This window comes from Stegodyphus dumicola, chromosome 2, assembly GCF_044657685.1.
Source record: "Stegodyphus dumicola isolate Sdum_Otavi_A_Nest chromosome 2, ASM4465768v1".
NCBI classification, from domain to species: Eukaryota; Metazoa; Arthropoda; class Arachnida; order Araneae; family Eresidae; genus Stegodyphus; species Stegodyphus dumicola.
The window spans coordinates 71,812,467-71,840,039 of NC_140769.1; the positions used below are offsets into that span (position 1 = coordinate 71,812,467).

The 27,573-nt window shown below is 33.8% G+C and overlaps 1 protein-coding gene across 1 annotated transcript in view; it reads right to left on the minus strand.

Moving 5' to 3' along the window:
* The window catches only part of LOC118190998 (neprilysin-2-like), a 136,364-nt gene that overhangs the window by 58,593 nt on the left and 50,198 nt on the right, over positions 1 to 27,573 (minus strand). Inside the window, exons 8-13 of the mRNA XM_035361793.2 lie at positions 26,587 to 26,673; positions 22,909 to 23,033; positions 21,399 to 21,612; positions 16,487 to 16,585; positions 3,842 to 3,919; positions 3,615 to 3,718 (exon numbers count right to left, since the gene is read on the minus strand). Coding sequence (XP_035217684.2) covers positions 3,615 to 3,718; positions 3,842 to 3,919; positions 16,487 to 16,585; positions 21,399 to 21,612; positions 22,909 to 23,033; positions 26,587 to 26,673 — 707 coding nt within the window. The remainder of the gene's footprint in view (positions 1 to 3,614; positions 3,719 to 3,841; positions 3,920 to 16,486; positions 16,586 to 21,398; positions 21,613 to 22,908; positions 23,034 to 26,586; positions 26,674 to 27,573) is intronic.

The window sequence follows — 27,573 nt, forward strand, 5'->3', positions numbered from 1 at the left end:
TAAGAGCTGCAGCATTTATTTTTTTGGTTCTGTTCTAAAATTCAAATAAAAGTATTTTGTTCATTCTAAAAATTTAGCTTTGTTCTTCCTACAAGGTTCAATATCCATTATATTGAAATAAGGAAAGGATTTTTACTATATGGTGTTACATATTTACTATAAGCTACACAGCAGTTCTTTCTTAGCATGCCTTTATTCTGAAAACAGTGAATTAATTTATCACTAGAAAAGATAACATACGACAAGAAAGTTGGCACTCCCTCTGGCTGCGGAACAAAAGAGTAAATATTTCTAGCAACAGTAATGAAAAAGAATAAAGAAAATGTTTAGCTACAGTGTTCTTGAGCATTCAATGATTAATATGGAAGTCCAATGTTTTTCACATAATGCGCACAAATACAATATAAGCTGAGGTAAATGAAAGAATAATACATATAACACATACAGGTGGCGTATTTGCGTACATTCAGGAAAAATAGTAAGAAATATTCCCGAGAAAATATTAAGTTATTAATTAATAATTATTTTTCGTTTAATTATTATAACATAAATATTGTTTTAAAGGATAAGGCCAAAAATATCTGACACACACCCGTAGAATCAGGAAATCAAGAAGTACATAGAAACAGGATTTTGGTCTACTGTTTATATCAATCACAGCCGGTTCTTTCTATCAGCTTTTAATATTGTCTTCAGGAACTTCCTCCTACTCATCTATTAGAATTGCGACGGATCCAGACTCTGAAAATGGGAGACTTAGCCGAGTGAGTTAGCTGTGCTCTAGTTTTTTCCAGACATATTCTGCAAGGCTGAGAGAAGGGAGCAATTAAGGACAATACGGTTTTTCACACTAAACCAAACAAACCAACGAACCTTCAAACCACTGTAGCATAAATTTCTCTGTGTGTACAGAAGAGGTACGCTCTTGACACAGAAACCGCCGTTCCCTAAATAATTGTCAGAGGTTTGGATGTTTATCAAGAATACTAAGGCATATCTCAGCTTTCATTTTTATGGGTACAGGAAGTAATAGATAGGTTTTAAGCCAGTTTGCCTTCACCACAAATTTTATAACTGATAAAATACACTCGAAGTGATCTCCTATCTAGAATCACTCATCAGACTGCCAGATAAAGTAACGAGATTCTTTACTTCAAAGAATGTGGAAAGGGCATAGCATACTTTTCATTATTAGTTCACTTAGGGACGAAGGGTGTAGCATATTTTTCATTTCGTGCACAGTTCAGCCAGTAGTAACTATAATATTTATATGACTTACTCTTTCCTTTTTCTGCCGTTTCGCATCTCAGATAATCACATTTGATAATGACTTGACTTACAGTTATTTAGGAATCTGAATTACGGCTGATATTTCAAAATTTACATTTAACCACAAAGATGGCACACGGTCACCATGATACATTTAACCACTCAGGTGAGCTAATGCAAACAGTGTCCATCAAACCTTTTAGTAAGTGAGTAGTAAGACCTCTAGGTGTTATTAAGTAAAGTTAAAAATTTCGATTTATTGAAGAAGTAAATCTTTAATACACTTTATTGCTTAAATCGATTTTTTGAGAAAATAATACATTTTCAGCGTATTTAATTTAACATTTTAGAAACTGGTTACTTCTCACTGATTAAATATTCTTACCTGTTAATTTTAAAATTACAGATAAATGAACGTAGTATGTTAGAAGGATATACATGTGCAGTTTGGGCAATTAAAAAGGCTTTTTCGTGCATGTAATGAATTTAATCAGCTAAAGAAATTTAAAGTCTCAGTTATTTTTTGTTTGGCAAAATACTAAATTATTAAGTGATTGTTAAAAATTAACTGTTTGCTAAAATATTTAAAATGAAAATTTAAAAATTAAACTTAAAATTAAATTAAAAATGATTTAAAATGGAAATTTTAAAATAATTAAGATTAATTAATCCAGACGTTTTTGTCATTAACCCGAGAAAGAGTTGTTTCGTTGTGATTATGAGGCTTTCTAGTATACACTGCTGGCCATTAAAATTTCAAAACCATGAAGGAAAGCAAATAAAAAATATTTATTGTACGTAATGAGTAAGCCATGAAGATTAAATTATTAAATTTGTAAGTATTTTAGGGATTTAAAGGGATCGAATTTAGTAGAAACTACTGTCACACCTAGCAGCTAAAATGGTCTCTAACTCACTAGGCATGGAGTCGAATTTGGCTTGGATGACTGAAATGAGCTACTCATTCCATGCTGCTTCAAGTCTATGCCACACTTCCTCAACCGTAATAGCTGGAGAGGGATGGCGGGCGAATCTCCCAGAAACCCATGATCAGATATTTTCAATGTGTGACAGATCTGGAGAACATGCAGGCCAGGGCAGCAATAGTGTGTATCGAGGAAGGCTAGAAAACGACGTGCGACATGTGGTCTTGCGTTATCTTGTTGGAACATGACGTTTGCCTGACCTCAAAGATATGGCACAATCACTGGACGGAAGATGTCAGAAATATACCGATCTGCGTTCAAATTACCGTCGATCCGAATTAGAGATGTGCGTGTCGTGTATGCAATGGCTGCCCAAACAATCACACAAGGTGAAGAGTCCCTATGTCGATACCGATACAAGCAGGCGACGTGCGGTCTCCTCGGAGACTCCAGACACGTATATGGCCATTAACGCACGCTGAACCGAGACTTGTCTGAAAAGTCGTCATTGCGCCAATCCTGTATGCAGCTTTATCGCACCAGTGCCGCCGTCTCTCTCTGTGTTGCATTGTCAAGGGAAGCCTAGGTAATGTTCGCCATGCTGATAGTCCACGCTGCTTCGAACATCGAGGCACCGTACGAGCGGATACTGGGCGTACTGTAAACATGCCCGTTTCCTTCCTAATGGTCCTTGATGTGGTTGTACGGTTTTTCAGGGATGGCCTCACAGTATGTCTGTACTCGCGGGTGTTATTCATGGGAGGAAGTTAAGATCCTGCATGCCATTCAGTATGATCTTCAACAAGCCATTGATTCCATATTCGCATGACAATCGTTGGATATCGACCAGGGTGACGGGCGATATCACGGAAAAGATAATCGATACTCTCGATAAGCAACGTTCCTGCCTCTATCGAATGCTGCTAAGCATTTCTTCTTATTATTCGAGGCATAAGACGATAGTCTGAGCAAACTCCGAACTTACAAAGCGCTTTCCGAATGAGAAATCCATTGCACAACTTCTCTTTTAGGCGGTGCTTCAGGTGTCGTTTCTTCCTCCTGCGTCGTCTAAAATGCGCTGAAATACTAATCATTTGCATATCCCAACCACTTCTTCCTTTCATGTGATTTTGACGTTAGTCAGATCATTCCCTTCCGGGAGTTGCTATTTAAATGGCAAGCAGTGTATATCGTTTTAGATTCTGAAAATTTTTATTTAAAAAATATTCCATAATTACTTCGTAGTAAACCGAAAATTAGTAACAGTATTAGTAAAAGTAGTGAAACCGAAAATTTATTTTAACAGTAAAAAGATTCTGGAATTCTTTATTTAAAAAATATTCCATAAATTACTTCGTAGTAAACCGAAAATTAGTACAAAAGTTTAACATTGCAATTTTATTTAAAAATGATACATACTCGATTTCTACGTCATTTCTTCGAAGCTGAGAGAAAGAATAATCGGTTTTCCATTTACGCAGTTGCAGAGTTTTGTTTAAATAACTTTCGCCATCAAGTGTTAACTGTGGAAGTAATAAAAATATATTGTTAAAAGCATTTGAAAAACCATTAATTTCTCCAGGGGAAATTGTTTTAAGACTTACTGAAATTGCTTTAAAAATTTTAAAAGAATTATTATTACTTACGTTCGTGTATAATTGAGATAAAAGCGTTTCATTCAGAAGCTCTTTCTGGTATCCAATGCTATATGCTGTTGCATTAATCTAGAAGATAAAAATGTTGTTTCTTCAAAACGTTTGTCTTTATATGTGTATTAGTACATATGCAATTTTTAATAACTGTTCAATGAGTGTAGTCAGTGTTTGGATCTATCCGGTATATTAAAAGGTAAGGAAAGATATAAAAAGAGGGGTTTCAGTTACAAAATTTACGAAGAATCAAACACAAAAATACAAAGAGAAAAACTAAGCACTGATTTTACATCAAACTATTAATGACAGCATAAAATATTTTACAAAAAGCGAATTAAATCTACATAACAGAAGAACATTTCTTAGAATTTGCTTTATTTTACGAAAAGCAACAGGCATTTTCTGAATAATATACATAAATTAAGCATCGGAAAATGGAAAAAAAATTATCTTTTCTTTTTTTTTCTTTACTTTCACAAAAATCTCTTTCCTTATTTTCATTATTTTTGTCGTAGACATTATCTAGTTCAACAACTCCTGTAACGTGAATTATTTGTAGATTTCAAAAGGCAGTAAGCTTTAATATAATAGCAAACTAATGAAATCATTTAACTATGAGCCATTCTAAGCAATAGATATACTCTTGAAAGAGATAATGAAGGAGTTATGCAATGAAATTTAAGAAGCACTTGGCGGGTAAATTTCAAGCCAGCGTAAGTAATTCAATTCAAGAAAGCTGAATCATTCTGAATTTAACAACAGCAGCAGACGATGAAAACAGAATTTTCAGCAGTATTATAGGTATTGTTTTCAAACATTGAGGAATAAAAGATAAAAATGCAAAGTATAACAGAGTTGAAATGAGGAAAATTTTTGGTGTTCGTCTAGCTGATATATGTTATCGTGACAGCAGGATTTTTTAATGTGTCGAGAGCCCCAGTATCTAAGGCCACATCTCTATATGGAAAAGTAAAGAGATTTGATTAATATACACTCTTTTGCAAAATAATCGAAGCACCAAAAAGGACTTTTGCGATCGCGACGAAACTTGGTATGTAAAAACATATTGATCGAACATGCAAATGATCAAAGTTTCAAGGCAAATGAACAGGAATTGCAATCATAGCGCGCATTTCGAGTGCTCAAGTCACAAAGTATAAAACCAGTAAAAGAGGCGGAAAATTTATATTTTTTTTGTTGCCATTATAATTCCGTAAAAAACAACTAAAGATGCCATTACGACGATATCAAAGACCTTAAAGACAACTAAACGACTTCAAACGTGGTCGCATTGTAGGGTTGCGTGAAGCTGAGTGGTCATACTGAGCAATCGGCCGTAACCTGCAGCTTACAGACACAAAGATGTTGGCAGCAATGGTTGGTACAAGGAAACTGCCGACGAAATGAAGGCTCTGAAAGGCCAAGGAGCACAAATGCGAGACAAGATAGGATGATCGTTCGCCAGGCCCTAACCGCCCCAACGGTTTCATTGTCAACTATTCAACGCACTGCAGCCACGTCTATACCTCCCTTGGTACCGTCTACCATCTCACGGCGCTTGTGTGAGCCGGTGGTGTTACACTCACAGAGGCCTTTAAGACTTTTGCCTTTAACCCCACAACATCGACAGAGTCATCTGGAGTGGTGTCGCAGCCGATCATCACGGCTGCCATGGCATGCACTCTTGAAGCAGATGACCACCGTCTTCGTGTCTGGAGAGGACAGGGACAGCGGTCCCAATCAGCCTTTGTTTTACAAAGGCATGCAACCAAAACCCTTAGTGTTTTGGTGTGATGCTGATATCATCCTGCGGCCGGTTGCAAGATCCCTTCATGCCACGTCATCCTGGGGCCATTTTACAACAAGGTAATGCCAGGCTACATACCGCTGTCATACTTCTGGACTGTTTCTGTGCGGTTGACACTCTTCCTTGGCCAGCAAGGTCTCCAGACCTTACACCGATCGAGCATGTCTGGGGCATGGTAGGCCGCCAGATTCGGGCACCACAAAATATCGCAGCTCCAGAGCGACCTGGCAGAATGTGTCGCAGGATGACATTAGGAACCTCTACCACTCCTTGCCTCGACAAATTCAAACATGCATTGCCGCCAGGGGCGGTTCGACCATCTAATAATTTGAACACTCAATGGGCGATTGTGAGCCGTGAATAGGTATTATGATTTCTTGATCATTTTTTTATCTGCGTATGAGCTGTACACATAATCAGTTTCATCAAAAACAACCACTTCCTTCATGATGTTTCGAATTTTTTAAAAAAGAGTGTATTTATTTAACAAAATGTTATCTGAAAGAATGTTAGAATATCAGATTTAATTGCATACCCCTCCAAAAACTATAAAACAACGATTACTGAAGTTATGACATTCCCTTTACTTTAGCTATTTTTTACAAGCATAGCATATCTCAAGCTTCATCTGATTAATTTTTACGGTCAGGCAGCCATGGCAAAACATTTAATAACTAGTGGCCACGCTAAACACGGCTTTTATGGTATTACGAGTATAAGTGCAAAATATGTACAGAACAGAGTGCAAAAAATGCGTAATATGCAGCGATCAATTACTCTTCCTTTCTTGTCTTCTGAGACAAATCTGCGCAGGTAACAGCTAGAATCATACAATTCTCCATCTAATTCGAGTTCTCTGATGCTCGAACCGCAGAGTTCTTGATAGATTTTGATAATCATATCATTGTCAAAAGCTATTAATTTATTTTGTAGGCTTAGTCAATCTATTAGTTTAAACACAGTGTGCCAAAAAAATTCTTTATACCAGAATGACAGTGAACCAGTTATCAAAGAGAAATGGTGACAAAAATTTAAAAAATATGAAAAGAAACTTCACTTTCTCAAGTCTTGCATAATCTCAAGATCAATAAATCGATCTGGGGTATGTTAGTGTTTAAGGTAAAAAACATGGTCCCATTCTGTCATCATGAAATGTAATAAGTAATATGTCGAAAAAATATTAGAAGTAGTTTTAAAAATCCTGCAAGGGCTGAATATTAATTGTAAAGAAGAATCACTGCAGTATTGGAATCTAAAAAATGGTTTACACAGTGTTTTATTAATAAAATGTAACAATATAGATGCATGTGCTTCACTTTCATTATCCAACCTTCATATATTCTTATTCAACAGCACAGGACTACTGAGGCATCTGAGGTTTCGGGATAACTCACACTAAGATATATATTTATTCATATCTTATCCTAAATTTTGGAAATGTTATGGTAAAACTGAAAAATTTCAGAAATCGAAATTTATTTATAAAATGTAGGATTTTTTGTTGTATCAAAAGAGTGTTTGTCTTTAAAATTCTGAAAGTTAATCCTCTTTCCTTAGACTCTCGAACAGAAGTGAGGTGAATTTATAGAATGACATTTAAGGGGATATTGGACGTTCAAATACTTTTCTTTTAATTATTGTCATAGAGATATGAAACATTGAATGCATGCATATTTTAGTTATATCAAATATCCTTGAAAAATATTTCTGGCTCATAGCAATTTATTTTTTTTTTTTAAATTTCGTTTTAATTTTTAGAATTTTTTCAAAATGCTGCATGCAACTTAATTTTTTTCTGTGTCTTGTTATTTTTGCTTTATTTTTATTGAAAATGCATTATAAACACAACTTAGTATCAATTAGTGAATTGCATAAAATGTTAGTTTTTAATTAATATTTCTTTGACAAATACCTAAATTTTGGACAAAATTTCCCACTTTAATACACTTCAAATATGCATATTAAATTTTGTTACATGTATAAATTGGTATTTAGTTTACAAATTACAATCACTTTGAACATAAACTAAAGCGCATGGAGCATTTTGAAGACGCAATAATCAGGAAAATTTCATTGTGAGAAAAATACATTTTAAGAATATTTTTACTCTTATCTTTAATATTTACTTCTCAGTATATCCTAATATATGATTTTATTTAATATAAAATATTTTAACATTATTTTACGTACGCATAAATAATTTTTCTACTAATAAATTCGTAGACTGGTAAGAAATACGTAATATTATTTTAAAAATTTTCTCGAACACTTTCAGTAAATTCAACTAAATACTATTTTAAAACTAAGAATCACTTTAAAAACTTCCTGCACCATGTGTTTCCCCTTCCTTATTTACATTTTCATTATGTTTAGCTACTTAACACACTTTATTTGGTAATTCTTCTTTTCTTGTATTCAGACGAACACCTCTTTTGGTGTGATCTATACGGCATGTATCTTGATCTGTCCGATAGATATTGAACATGAATTTATGTCTTACTTTTCATACCTAAAGTATTTAAACACTCAAAATTGAAGTCACTAATTGCTGTGGTAACAGCTATTTCGAATTTGATTTCAATACAAATGTTTCTCCGGGGCAGTTCTTTCAAATGACATTACGTAAACTCTCGTTAGTGTTGTAAAGAACGCTCCTGAACTCTACTAGAAAGACCTATGATGCTCTCGAATAGAGAGACTCCTCACACTACGAGGACTATAATTCATTTTAACACCTATTTTAAAGAACTGTGAATGGCAACGACTTAACTGACTAATACGCATGCGTAAAGAGATGAGACTTCTGTTGAGACGCCTGTCAGAGAGAAGAGTTTGGGAAGCTCCGCCAGCGAGCTGAGGTGTGGAGACTTTGTTCTTCGAGTGATGACGAGTACCATCTTCGTTAACGTCTCTGATCGTGTCACCAGCTCGGATATCTACTAAAGTTTTTAAAACGTATTAATGTTGTATCTGTGATTTGTTGTGTGATTAAAAAGTGATGCATCACCAATACCAGTGTTGATTCCGTTCCCACTGAAGCATCCACGACGTCACAGACAAAAGAAAATAAAAAAATTTGGAGGTTCCAACCGAGATTTGTGTGACAAGAGACCAGGTATGGGTTCTACACAATATTCATTTCCAGGCCTGAAGTGTATAATGTAGTTATGTATTACTTATTCGGAAAATCAATTCCCAAAGCAGAAGTAGCACATCAGTGCATAAGAGTTTTAAACACTCAATGTGTTTGTTTTATATATCTAACAAGATATTTTACTTTTGTGGTATATTCGGGAAAACATTTTCCCATTAACACGTAGCACATCAGTGCATAAGAGGTTTTTAAAACAATCAAAGTTTGCATTTATATATCTAACGAGATATTTTTCTTTTGTATGATAATGGGAAAAATCCATTCCCGTAAATAAACAGCACATCAGTGTATCTATATTTAACGTTTCGCTATCAAATGGTGTGATAGAATCTGAACTATTTATTTTGTGTATATGTGAAAGCACATCAGTGCAATATTGCAATTTTCATTTATAAGTCATTAGAAGAAAATTTATGTTAAATTCTTGTGAAAGAAATAAGTTGTTGAATATATTAAAAACTTGTTACTTTGGTTTTCTCATGAAAGCACACCAGTGCTGTATTTTAATATGATGTGTTTTTTCTGATAAGTAGAATATTAAATTCTATCATTTCATTTTTAATTTTAAAGCTTTGAGCAGTAAAGAAATGTTCTAATAGTGTTCTGATTTAAACCTGCGCCTATCGAATTTACGTAGTATTTGCGTTGGCTATGTGGTTGCTAACGGAAGTATCTGTCATGAAAACGATAGTTAATTAAAGGTGTTTATATTTATTGGCGCCACTCTGGTTTTTTTTCTGTCTGGCTGTACTAAATGAAAAGAATTTGTTATTAATTTTTTTATACGAAGTATTCAGTAAGGTTGTTTATTCGTTTTATGTTTGAATGGAAATAAATCCAAAATGATTAATGCTTTTATTAACCTTTTATTTTTATTTGCCTAATTTTGTAAGAAAGAAGAAAGTGTTTTTTATATCTCTGATATATTTTTATGTGTATTACTTGTGAATAACTATTTGAGTTCTTATTTGTTTTGAGCAATTACTTTTGTAAAAATGGCATTTTTGGGGAAAGCTAAGAAAAGGGATCTATTCCTTGTCGCTTCAGAACTTGGGAAAATAGCTTTAGAAGATATGAAAGTGATAGATTTAAAACATTTAAAAACGAATAGTAAAAATTATGAGGAAGAATTTGTTAAAAATTTGTTAGAAAGTATTATGACTGATAGGATAGAAAAGGAAAACTTAGAGAAGCAAACAAGAGCGAAAGAATTACAGTTAGAACAGGAAGCTAGGGAGAGGGAATTTCAGATACTACAACAAAATAAAGAAATTGAAAAGCAACAGTTAGAACTAGAATGCCTTAAAGCAAAACAGAACACTGAATCTGCTAAACCTGGAGGTGAAACGGTATTTAATCAGAATTTTCAGAAACTTATGCCCAAGTTTAATTTAAAAACTGATGATATCAGTTTATTCTTAGAACTTTTTGAGAGGCAAGCTAAAGTTTTAAAATTGCCCACGGATCAATGGGTGTCATATCTCATTGGTGTCCTTCCGGTTAAGGTAAATAATATAATTGCTAGGGAGACTGAAGAACAGGCTAGAGATTACCAACATATTAAAGAATTACTACTTAAAAGATTTAAGTTAAGTGCGGAGAAGTTTCGGCAACTTCTTGTTAAGACTAAAAAAAATCCGGATTCTACGTGGTACGATTTTTATCACGAAATTAAAACATTTTTAGATGGGTGGCTCAAGGGATTAAAAATCGAAACATTTGAGCAACTCAAGGATTTAATGTTGGTAGATCAGATTAAAAGGCGCACGCCTAATGAGATTAAGGAACATTTTATAGATGAATGGGCGACGATCACTTCACCAAAACAGTTGGTGGGTAAAATAGAGGAATTTGAAGATGCGAAAAAGACGATGGTTGGGAAAACGAAATTGGGTGAACTGAAAACGAAAATATCAGGTAGACAAATGGGTGTTTTTCAGTCCACCGGTAACGTTTTCAAAAATAGAAAAAACCCTCAAGGCACACAATTTAAAAAAGATGATGATGCACGCAATGTTGGGAAAAAGTCAGACTCGAATTTTGATAGGAGAAAAAGACTCCAGTGCTATGAATGTGGATCTTTTGACCATTTACGTCCTCAGTGCCCTAACTTAAAAACTCAAAAGGCAGATTTGTATCGGATAAGCGGGAGATCAGAGAAGAATCTGTTAGATTTCTATACATTAAATGGAAGAGTAAATGGTTTTGAAGTACCTATTCTAAGAGATACGGGAGCAACGGTAGATATTATTTGTCAGAAATATGTAGACAGAGATAGAATGAAGGGGGAACATGTGTGGGTTCGACATTTGTTGGATGATCATATGACTTGTTTACCTGTTGCTGAAGTAGATATTGAATGCGATTTGGGTATAGTAACCACCAAAGCAGCTGTTATAGGAGACCACTTAGACCAAGGACGATATATATTAGGCAACCAGACAGCGGCTCTTCTCAGAGGAACTGAGAAAAATTATTCGTCGTATGTCGGTAATGTTAATGCGGTCGTTACTCGATCTCAAGCACGACAATTAAAGGAAGCGGAAAATTTATGTGAGACGAATCAAAATTCTGAGCAGAATGAGTTAGAATTGGAAGAGGAGGACGATGCTCATGAGAGGTCTGAAAATGGAGAGATATTGCCTTCTGTCGACCTTTGTGTCCCCACAAGTCCTGCGATTCAAATAGACTCGAGTACTTTCATTGATGAACAACAAAAAAGTAAAGAACTTGCCCCTTTATTAGAACTAGTAAAAAGCGGAAGTAAAACAAGTTATGGGATTAAAAATGGGGTTTTAGTAAAAAAGAAGGTAAATAAGTTAGGAGGAGAATAACATTTAATTGTTGTTCCAGAAAACCTCAGAGAGCAAATTAAAGCAATTTGTCATGAAGGAACTTCAGGTCACTTAGGAGTTCTGAAAACAAAAGACCGGTTACTAAGACATTTTTTCTGGCCAAATTGTTATAAAGACATTGAGGAATTCGTTAAAACATGCGACTCCTGTCAACGTGTAGGAAAAGCAAGTGACAAAAAGAAGGCACCGTTGGTAATAGTACCTGTGATATCGGAAGTCTTTAGTAAGGTTAATGTAGATGCTTGCGGGCCTATCCCTACATCTACTGAAGGTAATAAATATCTTATTACAGTTATGTGCTTAGCATCTAAATATCCTGACGCCGTCCCGGTACCGGATATAACGTCGAAATCTGTTGTAAGTGCACTCTTGCAGGTATTTAGTCGGATGGGTTTTCCAAGGGAGGTTCAAACTGATCAAGGAAAATCTTTCATGAGTCGCTTAACCGTTGAATTTTTGAAGAGGTTTGGTATAAAAATTTCCAGAAGTTCGGTTTACCACCCCCAAAGCAATCCTGTAGAACGGTTCCATAGGTCAATAAAAAGGGTCTTAAAGGTATTATGTATTGAAGCTGCCCCAAATTGGGAGGTACAATTACCTGCCGCTCTCTTTGCCCTGCGAACAGTAACGCATGATAGTACAGGATTTAGTCCAGCTGAATTAGTGTACGGGACCAACCTCAGAACACCTGTCGCATTATTGTATGAGAAATGGTTAGATCCTCAGGAAAAAGAAGATACCGTAATAGAATATGTTTTCGAATTAATCAATAGGTTAAAGAAAAGTAGAGAATTAGCTACAGAGAAAATGGAAGAGGTGAGAGACAAAAGGAAGAAATGGTATGACAAAAATGCCGTGAAAAGGGAATTCCAGCAAGGAGATTCTGTATTAGTATTAGCAGTGAACCAACCCCATAAACTCGCTCCTCAATGGAAAGGGCCGGGGAAAATAGAGAAAAGATTATCAGAAACAAACTATGTGGTTAGTTTTGAAGGGAATCAGGAAGGGAATAAAGTGTATCACATCAATATGTTAAAACCTTATCATAAGAGACCTGAACTTTTGAATATGGTGCTCCTTGACAACGAGGAGATAATTGAACCCTCGGAATTAGAGGAGGATTTTCCTTATATGTTAACCGACACCAATGTGTTTGATATTAATGAAATAATAGCAAAAGATAATCTTAAAGAAAGACTTAGTGATGAACAAATCCTGCAGTTGGGAAAATTGTTGGTAAAGTTTTCTGCTATATTTTCGAATATTCCAGGGAAAACAAATTTAGTCGAACATGATATCGAACTAATCAGTGACAAACGCGTACAGCATAAGCCTTATAGAATGACAAATCGACAGAACGAAATTCTTAAAGTCGAGATTGAAAAAATGTTAAAATACAAGATTATTGAACCAGGACCCTCTGAGTATACTTCACCCATGATCCTTGTTGAAGCACCAGGTAGGGATCCTAGGCCGTGTATTGATTACAGAAAGTTAAACGAAATAACGCGTACTGAGTTCTATCCGATCCCCAATATAGAGCAACGTGTTGAAACTGTTGCAGTAGCCAAATTTATCACCTTGGTAGACTTAACTAAAGGTTATTGGCAAATTCCGCTGACCCCTAGAGCGCAGAAAATTGCTGCATTTGCTACAAATTTTGGTGTATATAGGCCTTTGCGCATGCCATTTGGGCTTAAAAATGCTCCTTATTATTTTAGTAAAATGATGAGCGAAATATTGTGTGGATGTGAGAAATATGCGACCCCTTATTTAGATGATATTGCTATTTTTTCTGAAACGTGGGAGGAACATTTACAACATTTACATGAAATTTTAGAAAGAATAAGAAAAGCCAATTTAACTATTAAACCCTCTAAGTGCAAGTTTGCACAAGAAGAAGTGCTTTTAAATTTCATTTCTTTTAAATTGTCTTGTTATTTGATTATGTATATTGTATTTTTTTTTAAATTCATACTATATAGTAAATTGTTAGCTTTATTCTTACAGAGAAAACTTTTTGTTTTGGTTTTTCATATATTGTACGTGTATTTTTTAAATGTGGTTTTTTTATGATGGCCTGGTTATGAGAGTGGAGAACCTTTGTAACAGTGTGGTTTAAAATTAACTGGTAAAATGTTGAACAATCTGTATTGAAACCATAAACTGTGAAGGTTTACTTCTCCTGTGTCCGGAGAAACAAAAACTGGAGGCGGAAGGTGTTTGTTAGTAGTGAACGCCTGCCTGAACTTGTATTTTATCCCGTAGGAACTTAAAAAAAAGTTTTGTTTCCTCTGTGTCCGAGGAAAACAAAATCTGGAGGCGGAAGGAGTTAGTCTGTAAAGAACGCTCCTGAACTCTACTAGAAAGACCTATGATGCTCTCGAATAGAGAGACTCCTCACACTACGAGGACTATAATTCATTTTAACACCTATTTTAAAGAACTGTGAATGGCAACGACTTAACTGACTAATACGCATGCGTAAAGAGATGAGACTTCTGTTGAGACGCCTGTCAGAGAGAAGAGTTTGGGAAGCTCCGCCAGCGAGCTGAGGTGTGGAGACTTTGTTCTTCGAGTGATGACGAGTACCATCTTCGTTAACGTCTCTGATCGTGTCACCAGCTCGGATATCTACTAAAGTTTTTTAAATGTATTAATGTTGTATCTGTGATTTGTTGTGTGATTAAAAAGTGATTCATCACCGATACCAGTGTTGATTCCGTTCCCACTGAAGCATCCACGACGTCACAGTGTTTAGTGTTTCTATAGATATGCATCTTGTTAAAAGTCCATTACTGGCTAGTCTTTGATACACTGGCAGTATTTTGAATAAAGCATCTACTTTTAATTAGGTGTTTATCATTGACTGAGATTTAGGTTTCTTATTTTGGGCAATGCTACTTATTAAAAAAAAACATGATGTAACACCTACTGAGCATTTATAATGACTGGGTAAGTCATCTGTGAAAGAACAGTGAACTATGCTTGCATAAATTGCGACCTTCATAGCTTACACGTTTATATCTGACTAATAGCAAAAAGTATTCATCGTGAAAATTAAAATAACGTTTCTCAAATGTTTGTTTACCTTTTTACTGACATGTAAATGTTCTTTCAATGTCATAAAAAAGTAAACAAGCGTATTCAAATGCTTATAACTTCGTTAAAAATAATTTTACACACAAGCGGATTTTTGTAGACAATAGAGTTAAAACCGTAAAATGTTATCATACGAAATTTTTATTTCCCAATCTTTTGTCGGCTTTTGCTAAAACCATCGTGCATTTTTCTGTCCCCTTAATTTCATCTATCCCCTTAACGGATGAAAGAAATTAACAATTTAAGCAATTAACAAGGCATATTTGAATATATTCGATTTTTGACTTATCTCATTCTAAAACACTACCATCTTGTATCATCAAAATTTCAAATCGAATTTCGTAGAATAAAATGAAAAAAGAGTGTCAAATGCCTCCTATTCGTGAAGTGTATAAGCATTTTAGAGTTTGATTCTCTTTAGTAGGATAAACTAGTGCCAAAACTCCTAAAAATCTTGTAGCAAATTATCCCTGAGTTTGAAGAAAGCGACTATACCTTAATAAGGTTAAAAATGAACTTTATTAAATCAGAAACTTAGTAGAAGGACACATTTGGTGCTTGACAAAACTCATCCAGCACTTGTGACGAGCACATTTAGAAATCAATTTAAATTTTAAATAAGCTAGTAGTTAAAAAATACACAATTCAGTTTAATGCAAAGTTGGCTCACAAATCTAACCAGCACAAGTAGCTGAAATGCCACTGAATTAGGGATAGCAGGGGGTATGCAAATTGTGTTGCGCTGCGCATCATTTATGCGCAAGTGAGGGCGATGTGGCAACTGTATGTATAGTGCGTACTGTGGTTTTTCTGAATTATCCTTGTGCTTCTTTCATTTATTTCCAGCACAACTTTTAGAGTCTCTGTAGGGAACGCGCTCTTCACCGGGAGATATATGCAAACGGTATTCCAAAGGGGAAATTGGAACTGTTCTGAATTAGTTGCTGAAATTGCCAGTATGAGTAAACTGCCTGATTTAGACGTCTTCGATCGCGGACAAATCGTAGATACGCGACGCATGGGCCATTGAATTTCCGAAATCGTCAGACAGCTAGGATTTTCAAGGTCGACAGTGTCAAGAGTATACCAAGAATACATGGATGGTGGACAAAAAACAAGAGATCGGGCAAACTGCAAAGGTCAATTATCCTTGACAGTGCGTGATGAGAGACAGCTTAGGCGTATTGTACGAAGTCAGCGAAGCCAAACATTAGCCCAAATTACCAACCAGTTGAATGACGGTACCAGTCGTACAGTCAGTAAACGGACTGTGCAACGCTCACTTCACAGTATGTGTTTCGTCGACATACGAGAGTACTAGGTAGATATCCCTAATTCAGTGGCACTTCAGTGTATTTAAATGTTCGGCAGAAATAACCAAAGATAAGTAATTCAGGCTACCAGAATTGGGAGAAAAGCAACGTGCACGCACACTAGCAGAAACACATTCAATTTTACAATGTAATTAATTTGCGTACCGGTGAGAAATAACTAGTGATGCAAAATAATAATAATTTTACAACAGTGTTATATGCCTCAGCTATAAGAGGGTTGTTTTAAGAACACAAAGAATAAAAAATGGCTTTTTCGCCTTGACATATAAATTTGAGTGAGGAACATTAGCGAATAAGTCATTAGCGAACTCTGAGCGATAAGAAGTTTGTTTCTAATAAAATGTTTATAATCATTTATTATACAATGAACTAAAAAATGCACCAAACCTTATTTTTGATCATCTCTTTATTATTTTCGTCTAACCAATCTTTGGTTTCTAGGATATTTAAAACTTCCCGCTGAATATATTCAGCAATCTTCAGTACCTGAAAAAAAGAAACTACACATAAACATGTTAATTGTATAAAATTTCATGATCTTCTTATCAATATAGTTAAAGCATATTAACCTGTAAAATCACTATAAATATTAAAAACAATGTAACACATTATTTTTCTTTAAAAAATGTACAAAATTTTTATGTACTTTTAATCAGAATTCTTATAGCAAAAATAGTTAAAAAGAGGAAAGTAACAATACTATTTGAAATAATTTAACAGAACTGCAATTTTGCACCTACCTCGATTTTATAAGGGATATTTTTCGCGTAAGGATGTATGCATTGCATAACCAAGAAATTTAAAAAATGAAAGAGGAAAAACGATTAATTCGTTGTACTGAAATCAAGCGTTCTTGTAATGGCTCTGAAAAAATATGAATACTGATAGGAACCTGGATTATTTTATTGAAACAGGTAAGGAAAGACGGGGACACCAGTACTTATTTGACAGTTAGACAGGATGTAGTCCCTTTCTTGTCCTTGCGCTAGAATGCACTTCACACTGTAGTTTGTCAATAAACGCAAAAAAAGGTAATAGTGGAAGTAGTGTAAAAAAAAGAAAATTACCTATGACGGATATGCTGGCGACTGCGCATCTTGAGACTAGCATTTCTATCCAGATACCAGTGCCTATAGGTATATGGCTGACGTCAATATAGGGAAGCTAAATTAAAGCAGCTGCATATCTCTGAAAATTTTTAAGGTATCTTCAAAATTTTCTAATTAGGTTGTAAAGTCTCACTTGTTTTGGTAACATATACTGGGTTAAGGTTCTATATAAAACTAAGCGACTTATCATTATGTCTAGGTAAGCAAATTGTAACGTACAGACGGTGTTGTTATTGTTGTCTTGTCCATATTATATGAAACAATGGTAGCCAGAGCCCAGTCGAAAGAGAGGTTGGACTTCTATTTTCCACCCCGGGTGGGGATTAGCGAGTCTCCCACTCCTCTTCCCTTTCGCCAATCCACAACAAAAGACTTTTTGCTCATCGCATATTTAGAGTGCCGCCATGCCGCACCGATATTATACATTTAAAACATCTATGTCTTCTCCGGGATTCGAACCCAGTCCGTTCAGTACCGTAGTACACTCCCCTAACCACTATACCGTCTGGACGACAAAGGGTGCAAAAGATACTTTTATTAAGAACTCAAATAAGTTGAGCAGAAGGCACTCCTGGTACCTACAAAACAGCCAGCATTTGTAGGTACAAATAATGAAATCTGATGTGTGCACCAAATGACTTCCTTGTACGGAATATTAAATTATACTCATTTTTCATGCATTTCATTTAAACTTATTGCATTGAATCAAATTTACTTCGTCGATAGCGCATAAACCACAATAGAATAAATGCACTCTTTAAAATTCACTATAGTTGTTTACCATAGCGACACTCTGGCCCTAGGTTCACTTAAGAACATTACATTTCTTTCATTTTTTTAACTCAAAACGCACAAAATTTATATCATCTTAAGAATTATCTAATTATTGCCACATGTTCTATCCAAATACTATAATAACTCTAAAACGATGTATAAAAGAAATTAAGCAAAGAACAACAAAAACAACAAAAAAGAAATAGATTTTCACAGACGATTCAGTACTTATCATTCAATTAATTCAGTTCTCACTTCGAGACGAAGTAAAAATACATTAAAACACAAGATGTCTGTATTGAAAATTGTGAAGTAAATCATAAACACTTATTTCCTCGAATAAATTCCAGAATGCATTAAGCATGATTTAATTCGCAATAATAAAAAAGGCATTATCTTTGTTATTGCGAAGCTTACTTTCTCTAGATTGGCAACAAATCTATTATTCTGCTGTTTCAAATGTAACCAAGCAATGGTCACCATGGAAAAAATTATTAGGCTTAGCTGCACTTAAGCAACTCTTAAATTGTTGATAATTCTAAAAATATCGTATACAGATTTACCAAAGGCTCAAAAACCTTAACCGGAAGATGAGAACAACATAATTCAATCATTTTTAAAGCAAAAACGCACAATTTACAAACATATAAGAATAAAGAAACTGAGATCACTGAGCCGAGTAATAGAGTGGATATATATATATATACATATATTTATATACTTTTGGTGCTGCCGATTGCAACTAAAATACGAGGTGTACATCTGCATGTTATAGCAGTCGTTGGATTCCAACGTTCTGAAGCTACTCGTTTTTCAGTTATGCGAGATACACAGGTACGCACAGACACCACGAAAAATTCTCTTCAGAATTCATTTGAAATTAGTTTTACAATTTTTTTGGGGAAAAATGTCCTTTATCCTGTCCTTACATATAGATGTCACGGAAAAACATCGTTAAATTGAATTCGAAAGCAGTGATAATGGAAATTTGGGTTCAAATATGATGCCTGAAACATTTCGCGATTACAATACTTCCTTTTTACTTCGTACAAGGAAGTAAAAAGTAAAGAATTTGAAAATGAAGTCAAATGTAAATAGAAATTAGTCAAAGGCTATGCAGAGACATTTAACGCGTAAGTTGTCTCTAACCTACACCACCGTAACAGCACAATCCCCAATAATAAAGCAAAGCCGTAGACAGGAATGCTATCCTTGAATATTAACTAGTAATGTGGACTACAGCAGGCGGAACACGCTCTGACTAAAATACTCTCAAAACCTCGCTTAAATACGCGCGATCTAAAATTTGCATTCTGGGCAGGGAAACGGAAAGGGAGAACTGAGAGTAAAGTTTCGTAAACATAAATATCTTACAGGATTTTATAGTAGCGGTTTTGTTTTGTTTTTAGTCAACTGGGACGTTAGACCAGAAGGAATGTTAGTCTCGAAATAGCTTTTCGCGTCGGTTCACTATAAATGTGCTATTCACTTTCCAAATTGTTGCCACCAAATACATGATTTATATTTCAAGAAAATAAATAATGAAGAATGTGCATGAATGTATACGTGTTTCTAGCACTGTGAAAAAACTAGAGCCCTCAAATTTTAGATATCTTAGTTCTGGAAGCGAATATAAAAAAACTGGAACCCGAATTTCGAATATCTTTCATTATCTACTTCATATTTTGTGAAACGTTAACGAATTTTTGATTAACAGACTGAACGATTTCAAAGCGAGTAACGACAACACTGTACGGAATAAAAAAAACGTCTAACTCCAGCCGCACGAGATTGCCGTCGGAATTCTGAAGATATGCTGTTGTTAAATATTTTGTGATTTTGCGATTGAATCGAATTTTATATGGTTTAAGCGCCAAGAATGCGGTATTTAATAAATAAAGTAAACGCACAAACATTAATAATAATAAAAAAAGTTTTTTAAAGACATCTTGCAAAGAAAACAGAACATATTAATGTTCTGTTACTGGTGTTAACTATCAAGATAAGCTGGGAAAAATATATATATATATATGCCAATACTTAATACTGCATAAGGAATTCTAAACGTATACCGCTATACTGCTTTTAAAATTTTTGTAATTTTTCTGTTGCATATGGCGTAAATGCGAAAAAAATAACCCCTAGTAATATAGCTAAAAAGACAAAAAAAAAAAAAAAAAGGGTGTTAGTATTAGTAAGTGTAACAGCAGACTGGTAGACTGGGAAGTCAGCGAGAGAGTAAAAAAGCTTAACAAACATATTTGGGCGACTATTAAAATCTGAAACAGATTTTTTTTTCTTTAATAGTATTTTAATGGGGGAAATCCAGTGATTCTCCGAATAAGCAATGATGATGCAATGTGAAAAACTGGAAAAGAGTATATCCGTTCGAAAATAAACACCGTTCGAGGGCTACAGAATCACATTTGTAACTGCACTCCAGTTCATTTACAGCTGGTCGAGAAAATTAACATTTGTTGCGTGGACAAAAAACAGAAGGATATAGCCGTCGAAACAGTAATAGATTCGAGCAATAACGTAATTGTGCTCGTAGCGTTTTAGATACAGTTTCCGAAAAATCGGAGGGACTAATAAAACAGTAGATACCGACGGAACGACATTTTGAAACCGAACTGGGTCGAATACTTGCACAGCAAAGGCTATTTAGTGAATTATGCAGAGATATAAACGAATGCTTTATTATAAGAGTTGTAGATTAGAGAAGCTCAAAATTCCACAGGAACGACTGGCGAAATTTTGGTGGGATCTCAGCCAACGTTCATTGTTTGATGGCAAATATCTTCCACATTCGATGGTATAATACGTAAGCGACAACATCGTTTTTTAAATCAAATATTCTAAAATATTATCTTCGCGGTTTTTTTACATTGCCCTTTTGTACTGAATATAAGTTAAAATAAAATTTGATTGAATTACATTATTTTTATAAGAAATACTAGTAATAATATTTCTTGAATATTTTCATTTATATACGAATTATTTGTCATTTAAAAACTTGATGGAGTATGATTTTAACATGAAACTGATATATCTATAAGTGAAATTTTATAAGCATCGTCAATGATTGTCGTAGACAGAATAATTTATCTTAATCTGTAATAAGTTAACCGCATTTTAATTATATGCATAAATTTACTGACAAGCGTTTCATAATATGCATACATTATTTGATAAATTTTCATTATAAGAAACAAATTCAAACAATTTTGTACTCTAGAGAAAATATAGATACTTTTAGCATTATTCTCACTGTTGGAGAAGAATAATTTCATTTCAGTACATGAAAAATAAACTACAAGTAATAGACAAGAAGATAGCTTAGAGTTAAGCGACTAAATATGAATAAGCTACAAATAATGCTTCTGCATTGGCAGGTAAATACGCTTAACACTCACCGATTCCTTGTTTTCTTCATTAAGGTAATGACGCGCGTAGTAGGAATTAAGGGCCACTTCCAAGGCACTATCGCTTAAAGAAGAAATGCATTGTCTCCAACGTGGTGCTTCTATCTTTTTTAAACTATAACTATCAGCAATAGACCTCCAATACTCTGATAGAAAAGGCAAAGATGCATGAACAACCCTCCACATCATGTAATTGCCTATCGTCCTGAAAATAATTAGGTTGTTAGAGTACTTTTTTTTAATTTGCTTCTTTAGTCACTATCCACGATATGTATAATTGATAAATATGAAGGTTACTTTACAAGCATTTTGAAAAATGGAATTCGCACTTTTTCTCTGCAAATGTCAAAGAAACAAAACATTATAAGCAGCAAAACAAATTAAGTATGACTTTATAAGAAGTGGGAAACAATAGAAACTGGTATTTGCAAAGCTTGAAAGAAAAATTACAGATTGCCAAGTAAATTCCCTGTTCTATCGGATTATGTATTTCAGATAGGTTTAAATTCTGTTGAATCACAACTTATAACTATGTTCGTGCCAGTAAAATAATCACATTTGTGCATACGTATTGATTGATTGACCAGAAACGTAAAGCTCCCTAATGGCAACGCTTACTGTCTTCAATGCATACCAATTGTTCAGAAATCGAGACATTTTCTGATGCACCGGTAGATTTGGCACTGCTTTGTTACACGATAATGATGTTTAAAAAAGCTATATAAAAGGTGTAAGGTTTATGTTAATTAACTCATTATGTTATTATTTTCTATGTACTGCAATGCTAATTTCAATACTCTGTTCTTTGTTTAGCTTTGTGTTTATAAGAACGGAGTTCTAAAAGTTAAGCGCAGAGCTCTATCAGTGACGCTCGTGACAGCGTCTAGATAGCTCTGACAGTGTTATGATAATTTTTGACCCAGCGTTTAGATACAGTAATTTACAATTATTTTACATTGGTGTTAAGCTTTTGTTAGCCGAGTAGGCGCGTGCATTTACAACAACGCTGATAGGACTTGATATTCAAGAAGAAACAGAACTAATGGAGAAATATAGTTATTGTAAAATTCTTTGTTAAACTCATCGTCGTAATGTCGTTGCCATTAGCAGGTTTCAAATTTACCATCGTTTGATCTAATTCTTTTTTCGACAGATAAAAGCAGAGAATTTCCATGCCTTGCCTCTGAGCTGACTTAATATTAAGTAAATGTAAAAGTAAAGTGAAGTGTCCTAAAGAACACAATTTATACATCCTATTATGTGCTATGTGTTAATCGACAGTTGCCCTTACAATGTTGGGAGGAAGAAGAATAAATCATAGATATTTGACAATTTTTCTTAATTAGCTATTGATAACTTCAAGTTCTATCTATATAACTTAATTTGTATTCTTCTTAAGTTCCCTATTTTTAGGTGATGTTTGGCTTAAATTCATAAAAATGAATTTCAAAATAGCTATTAATGTAACGTTAATATATTTATGTAATGAAATTTATCTTACCTTTTATTCGTTTTTTTGATTAAATCTGCGAATGTGAAAAGAAACTTTGGATCTCTGATAAGCAAAGAATCATATTCTGTGACCTCCTCATCCAGCAGTACTTTGAAAAATTTAAGCCAGTCAATCTATCAGAAAGAAAAATAAAAGGTTTTCATATCTTTATTTTTAAACCAAAAATTAACTAATTCATGGCGCGTACTTAAATGTCGGCTAGAAAGATGGCTAAAGCCGGAAACAACTTTGGCAGAGATTGCGATAGTACATAACTGCAAGTGAAGCTGCCAGAAGCTCTAAGTCTGAAACATTAAAATCCTTCAAAATGCTCATTGTTTTACTGTTGTAGGTAGAATATACCATTTATGGAACACTGAGAAGATGAGCGGGTTATCAGGTGTACATGACAGTGTGTGATTTTACGTCATCATTAACGCTAGCCACGTGTTTTGTCCGTTTAGAGCATTTATAGTTGTGACCCCTTTCTCATTTGGCAAAGCCCTTACATTTGGATTCATGTTCACTGCTGGAACTTTCTAGGACTTTTTAGCTTACTACCAGTTGCAACTAGAGGGCAGCAGCTTCTTCCACTACGCTTCTTGTGCTCAGCTCTCTACAGGTCCCAAACAAGGCCTATGTAGAGAAAGGCTGAGCAATTTTCTGTCAGTTCTGCCTGTGCTGTTAGTCATACAACTTTTAATGGCATAATACTTTAATGTTTTATTTTATTTTTTTTTATTAAAAGAAACTCAACAAGTTCCCCATGTACCACATAGTATCACATGGGGCTTACAGAAGTAAGTATGAAACACAATACAAAATAAACAAGAGAAAATTGAAATAAAATCAAGGATGATTACAAAGTTTTACAATGAATTGACAAAAAATTTTAAAAGCACTTCTCTCGGAAATAAATTGGTAAAACTCTGGAGGCCAGTTAATATTAAAATTTTTCAGTCCCAGTTTCAAGACTTTGCTTTCGCTCTCATATTTAGGACATAGAAGAAGCACATATTCTACATTCTCCTCGTCGCCGAGGCCACAGTCACAGACGGACTCAGGACTCAACTTAAATTTGTTCAAATAACTTTTAAAATTCCCATGTCCAGTAAGAAACTGGGTTAATTTGTAATTTGTAAAGAAATGATGACATGACAATCTCATTTTAATGTTTTGGCTTCCGTTTTTACTTCCTTGTACGATGTTTTGGCTTCCGTTTTTACTTCCTTGTACGAAGTAAAAAGGAAGTAATGTAATCGCGAAAATTTTCAGGCATCATATTTCAACGAAAATATCCATTTTGACCGCTATCGAATGCAATTTAACGCTGTTTTTGCATTCAGTAGCGTGACATCCGTATGTAAGGACAGAATAAAAGACTATTTTCCCCCAAAAAATTATAAAACTGAGTTAAAATGAATTCTGAAGAGAACTTTTCGTGGCGTCTGTACGTACGTATCTCGCATAACTCAAAAACGAGTAGCCTCAGAAAGTTGAAATTTTACACATAGGACTGCTATAGCATGTAGATGTGCACATCGTATTTTGGTTGCAATCAGCCGCACCAAACGTATATAAATATATATATATCCACTCTGTTAATCGCCTCGGTGATCTCAGGGTGTTTTACTCTTATATTTTTGTAAGTTGTGCAATTTTTGGTTTAAAATGATTGAATTATGTTGTTCTTATTTTCCGGTTAAGGATTTTATGCCTTTAGTGTAATATTTGGGCATGAAATATTTGTGGAGTTATGAACAGTTTAAAAGTTGTTTAAGTGCAGCTAAGCCTAATTATGTTTTCGATGGCGGCCATTGCTTGTTTACATTTGAAATAGCAGAATAGTAGATTTGTTGCAAATCTAGAGAATAAGCTTCGCGATAACAAAGATTACGCCTTCTTTTATTATTGCGAATTAAATCATGCTTAATCTATTCTGAAATTTATTCGAGGAAATAAGTGTTTAAAATTTACTTCGTAATTTTCAATATAGATAGTTTGAGTTTTTGCCTTCTCGCGAAGTGAAAACTGAATGAGAAATACTGAATCGTCTGGGTTGAAAAACTGTTTCTTTTTTTTTTTTTTTTTTTTTTTTTGTTTTTGTTGTTGTTTGCTTAATTTCTTTTTTACATAGTTTTAGATTTATTATAGATTTAAGATTTTTTTTATATACTTGCATTCACATACTTTGATCTTTAAATAATTTAATGATTACAAAATGCTTAACAATTTATCTCTTCTGTTTTGGAATTATTAATTACTTGGTATTTATTCTAATGAAAGCGTCATTATTTATTATTCAGTTCTTTTATATTTATTGTTCTCCTTAAATAGAAATATACTATTTTTTAAATTAAAATAGATTTCTGTCGTTTTTCGTACTACAATTTAGGCAGTGTTTTTAAAAGAGGTTAATGTCTTCGGAGATGAAAACGGAGAGAGGAAAATTCTGAGGCGTACTCTATTGTTTATGAATAGAGGGCTTAAATGATAGAACAAGAGCATTCAAAATATATACATGATACATTGTTGATATAATTTTACATATTTCAAAAGAACTCTTTGTTTTAGTAACATTAATTTTACTTGCACAAAATACTTTCCTATTTGTGTATATATTTTGTATTGTTACCGTAAATCAGAAAGTTACAAGTGGGCAAACTATGCGAGTAAATACAGTATTAAATTTATATTTTTGTGCCATTAATGTTTAATTGAATGAACAAGAGCATCCTTTATTTAATATGTAAATGTTTGTTGTTAACTCACAAGGATTCATCTAAGATTTGAAGTGGTTTGTTAGGATACAAAATTTAGATTAATTTTAAAATTAACATGAAATTTTAGATTTTTTTAATATATTTTAATTTTAATCAAAGTAAATTTGTTAAAGACAATTACCTGTTTAGCTATGTGAAAATAACTTAGTCAGATATTTAATACCTCTTTGCCATAGAGATTGAGAACATTTGTATTCAAATACATACCTTTCAAAAAGATACATCAGGTTCATGTTACCATTAGCTAATAAAAGTAACATCCACAGGAAAATGCTTTATTTGAATTCACATATCCCCTTAAGGATTTGAGCAAAGAATATAAACTTTATCCATCATTTATCTCGATATTACCCCTTATATATTCACTATGATATATTTGTAAAGAAGAGGAAGTTTCTAAAAGTTATTGCTTAAAAGCACATTTGACACTGTAGTTCCAGAGTAAAAAACTATCATATATATGTATATCCTAAATTTCAGTCACTCATTACAGCAAGCAGCGCTTGAGTGCAGAATTATGTTTTTAAAATTCGATTTTCAATAAAATGTATATGTAAATGTAGTACTGTGACTATCTTCCAAGATCGCTGCATCCATAAGGAGAAAAAATTCAAGTCCTAGAATATGTCTTAGTAATATTTTATTGGCATAAAATAAAATTATTTTCCTACTTTTATTGCATCAATTAAAAAAATATGCACAAAAATTTAAAAACTCATACATGACATTATTTCAAGCGCATTCAAATGTTTTAACTACGAATTATAGATTATAAAATGAATTGCAGTTTTTTTAAAAAAGTGTAGAGATCGATACTCTCAGCTCAGAGGATAGGTATTGAACCTGACGATTATTAATATTTTTATGTATGCGTTTAATAAAGCCTTTTATAAAATATCTTTACCTCTCTTTCCAAATTTGAAAGAAATGAAACTGTGAAAATTTGATTGAAGTTGTCAATACTTATTCTTTCTTCGTCTGCTGTAGTGCCCTACCCAGGAAAAGAAACTAAATTAGTATAAAAGTACATACTCCATTTCAAAAGAAAACACAAACACAGCTTGGATAAATAATATGTAGATGAATGTACCAAAAGGGTTTTATGCTTGAATTATTTATAAGTTCTTAATTTTTCTAAGCGGAGCATCAATTCAAAAATGAAAAGCAACGGCAGATATTAGCTGTATCCTTGGTTGAATTATTAGCACAAAGGAGCGTTAGTCCTGACGGGCGTTTAGTCATAAAATGGCAGTTTTCGTCGGTTCGCTAGGAACGGTGTAAATTGTTACCGAGAAATATTATATTTAATGAAGCTAAGTATTCAAGAATCTGCAGGAATGAATCTCTGAAAGTGAAAAAAATGACAGGACCTAGAAACATTAAATTTTGAATAACGTAATCCTTCACCCGAACATGGCCACCTGGAAGCCCGAATTTTGAATTTCGAATTTCTTTTATTATCTGTTTCGTGTTTTGTAAAACTTCAGAGAATTTTTGATTAATAAATTCAATGATTTTTAGGCGACCAGTGGCAATACTGTACGGGGAAAATATTTTTATATCTAGCACGTGAGACTGTCTATCGCAAATTCTAAGGATATGCTGTTTTTAAATATTTTGCGATATTGCTGTTGAATTCGAATTCTATGTGCATTAAGTACGAAGAACATGATATTTAATAAGTAAAGGCAATACAAAAAACGTTAAAAATGTCCCTTTGGGGGTAAAACAAAATCTATAAGACAACGTCAGATAATAAACTGCATCTCTTCTGAATGATTTAAAAAAAATGCTTCCCGCGCTTAACAGTGATGACAACAACTTAACAAATGCTCCCTGCAATTAAAAACGCGACTGTTACAGTTAATAATGTTATAAAATGGTTGTAAAA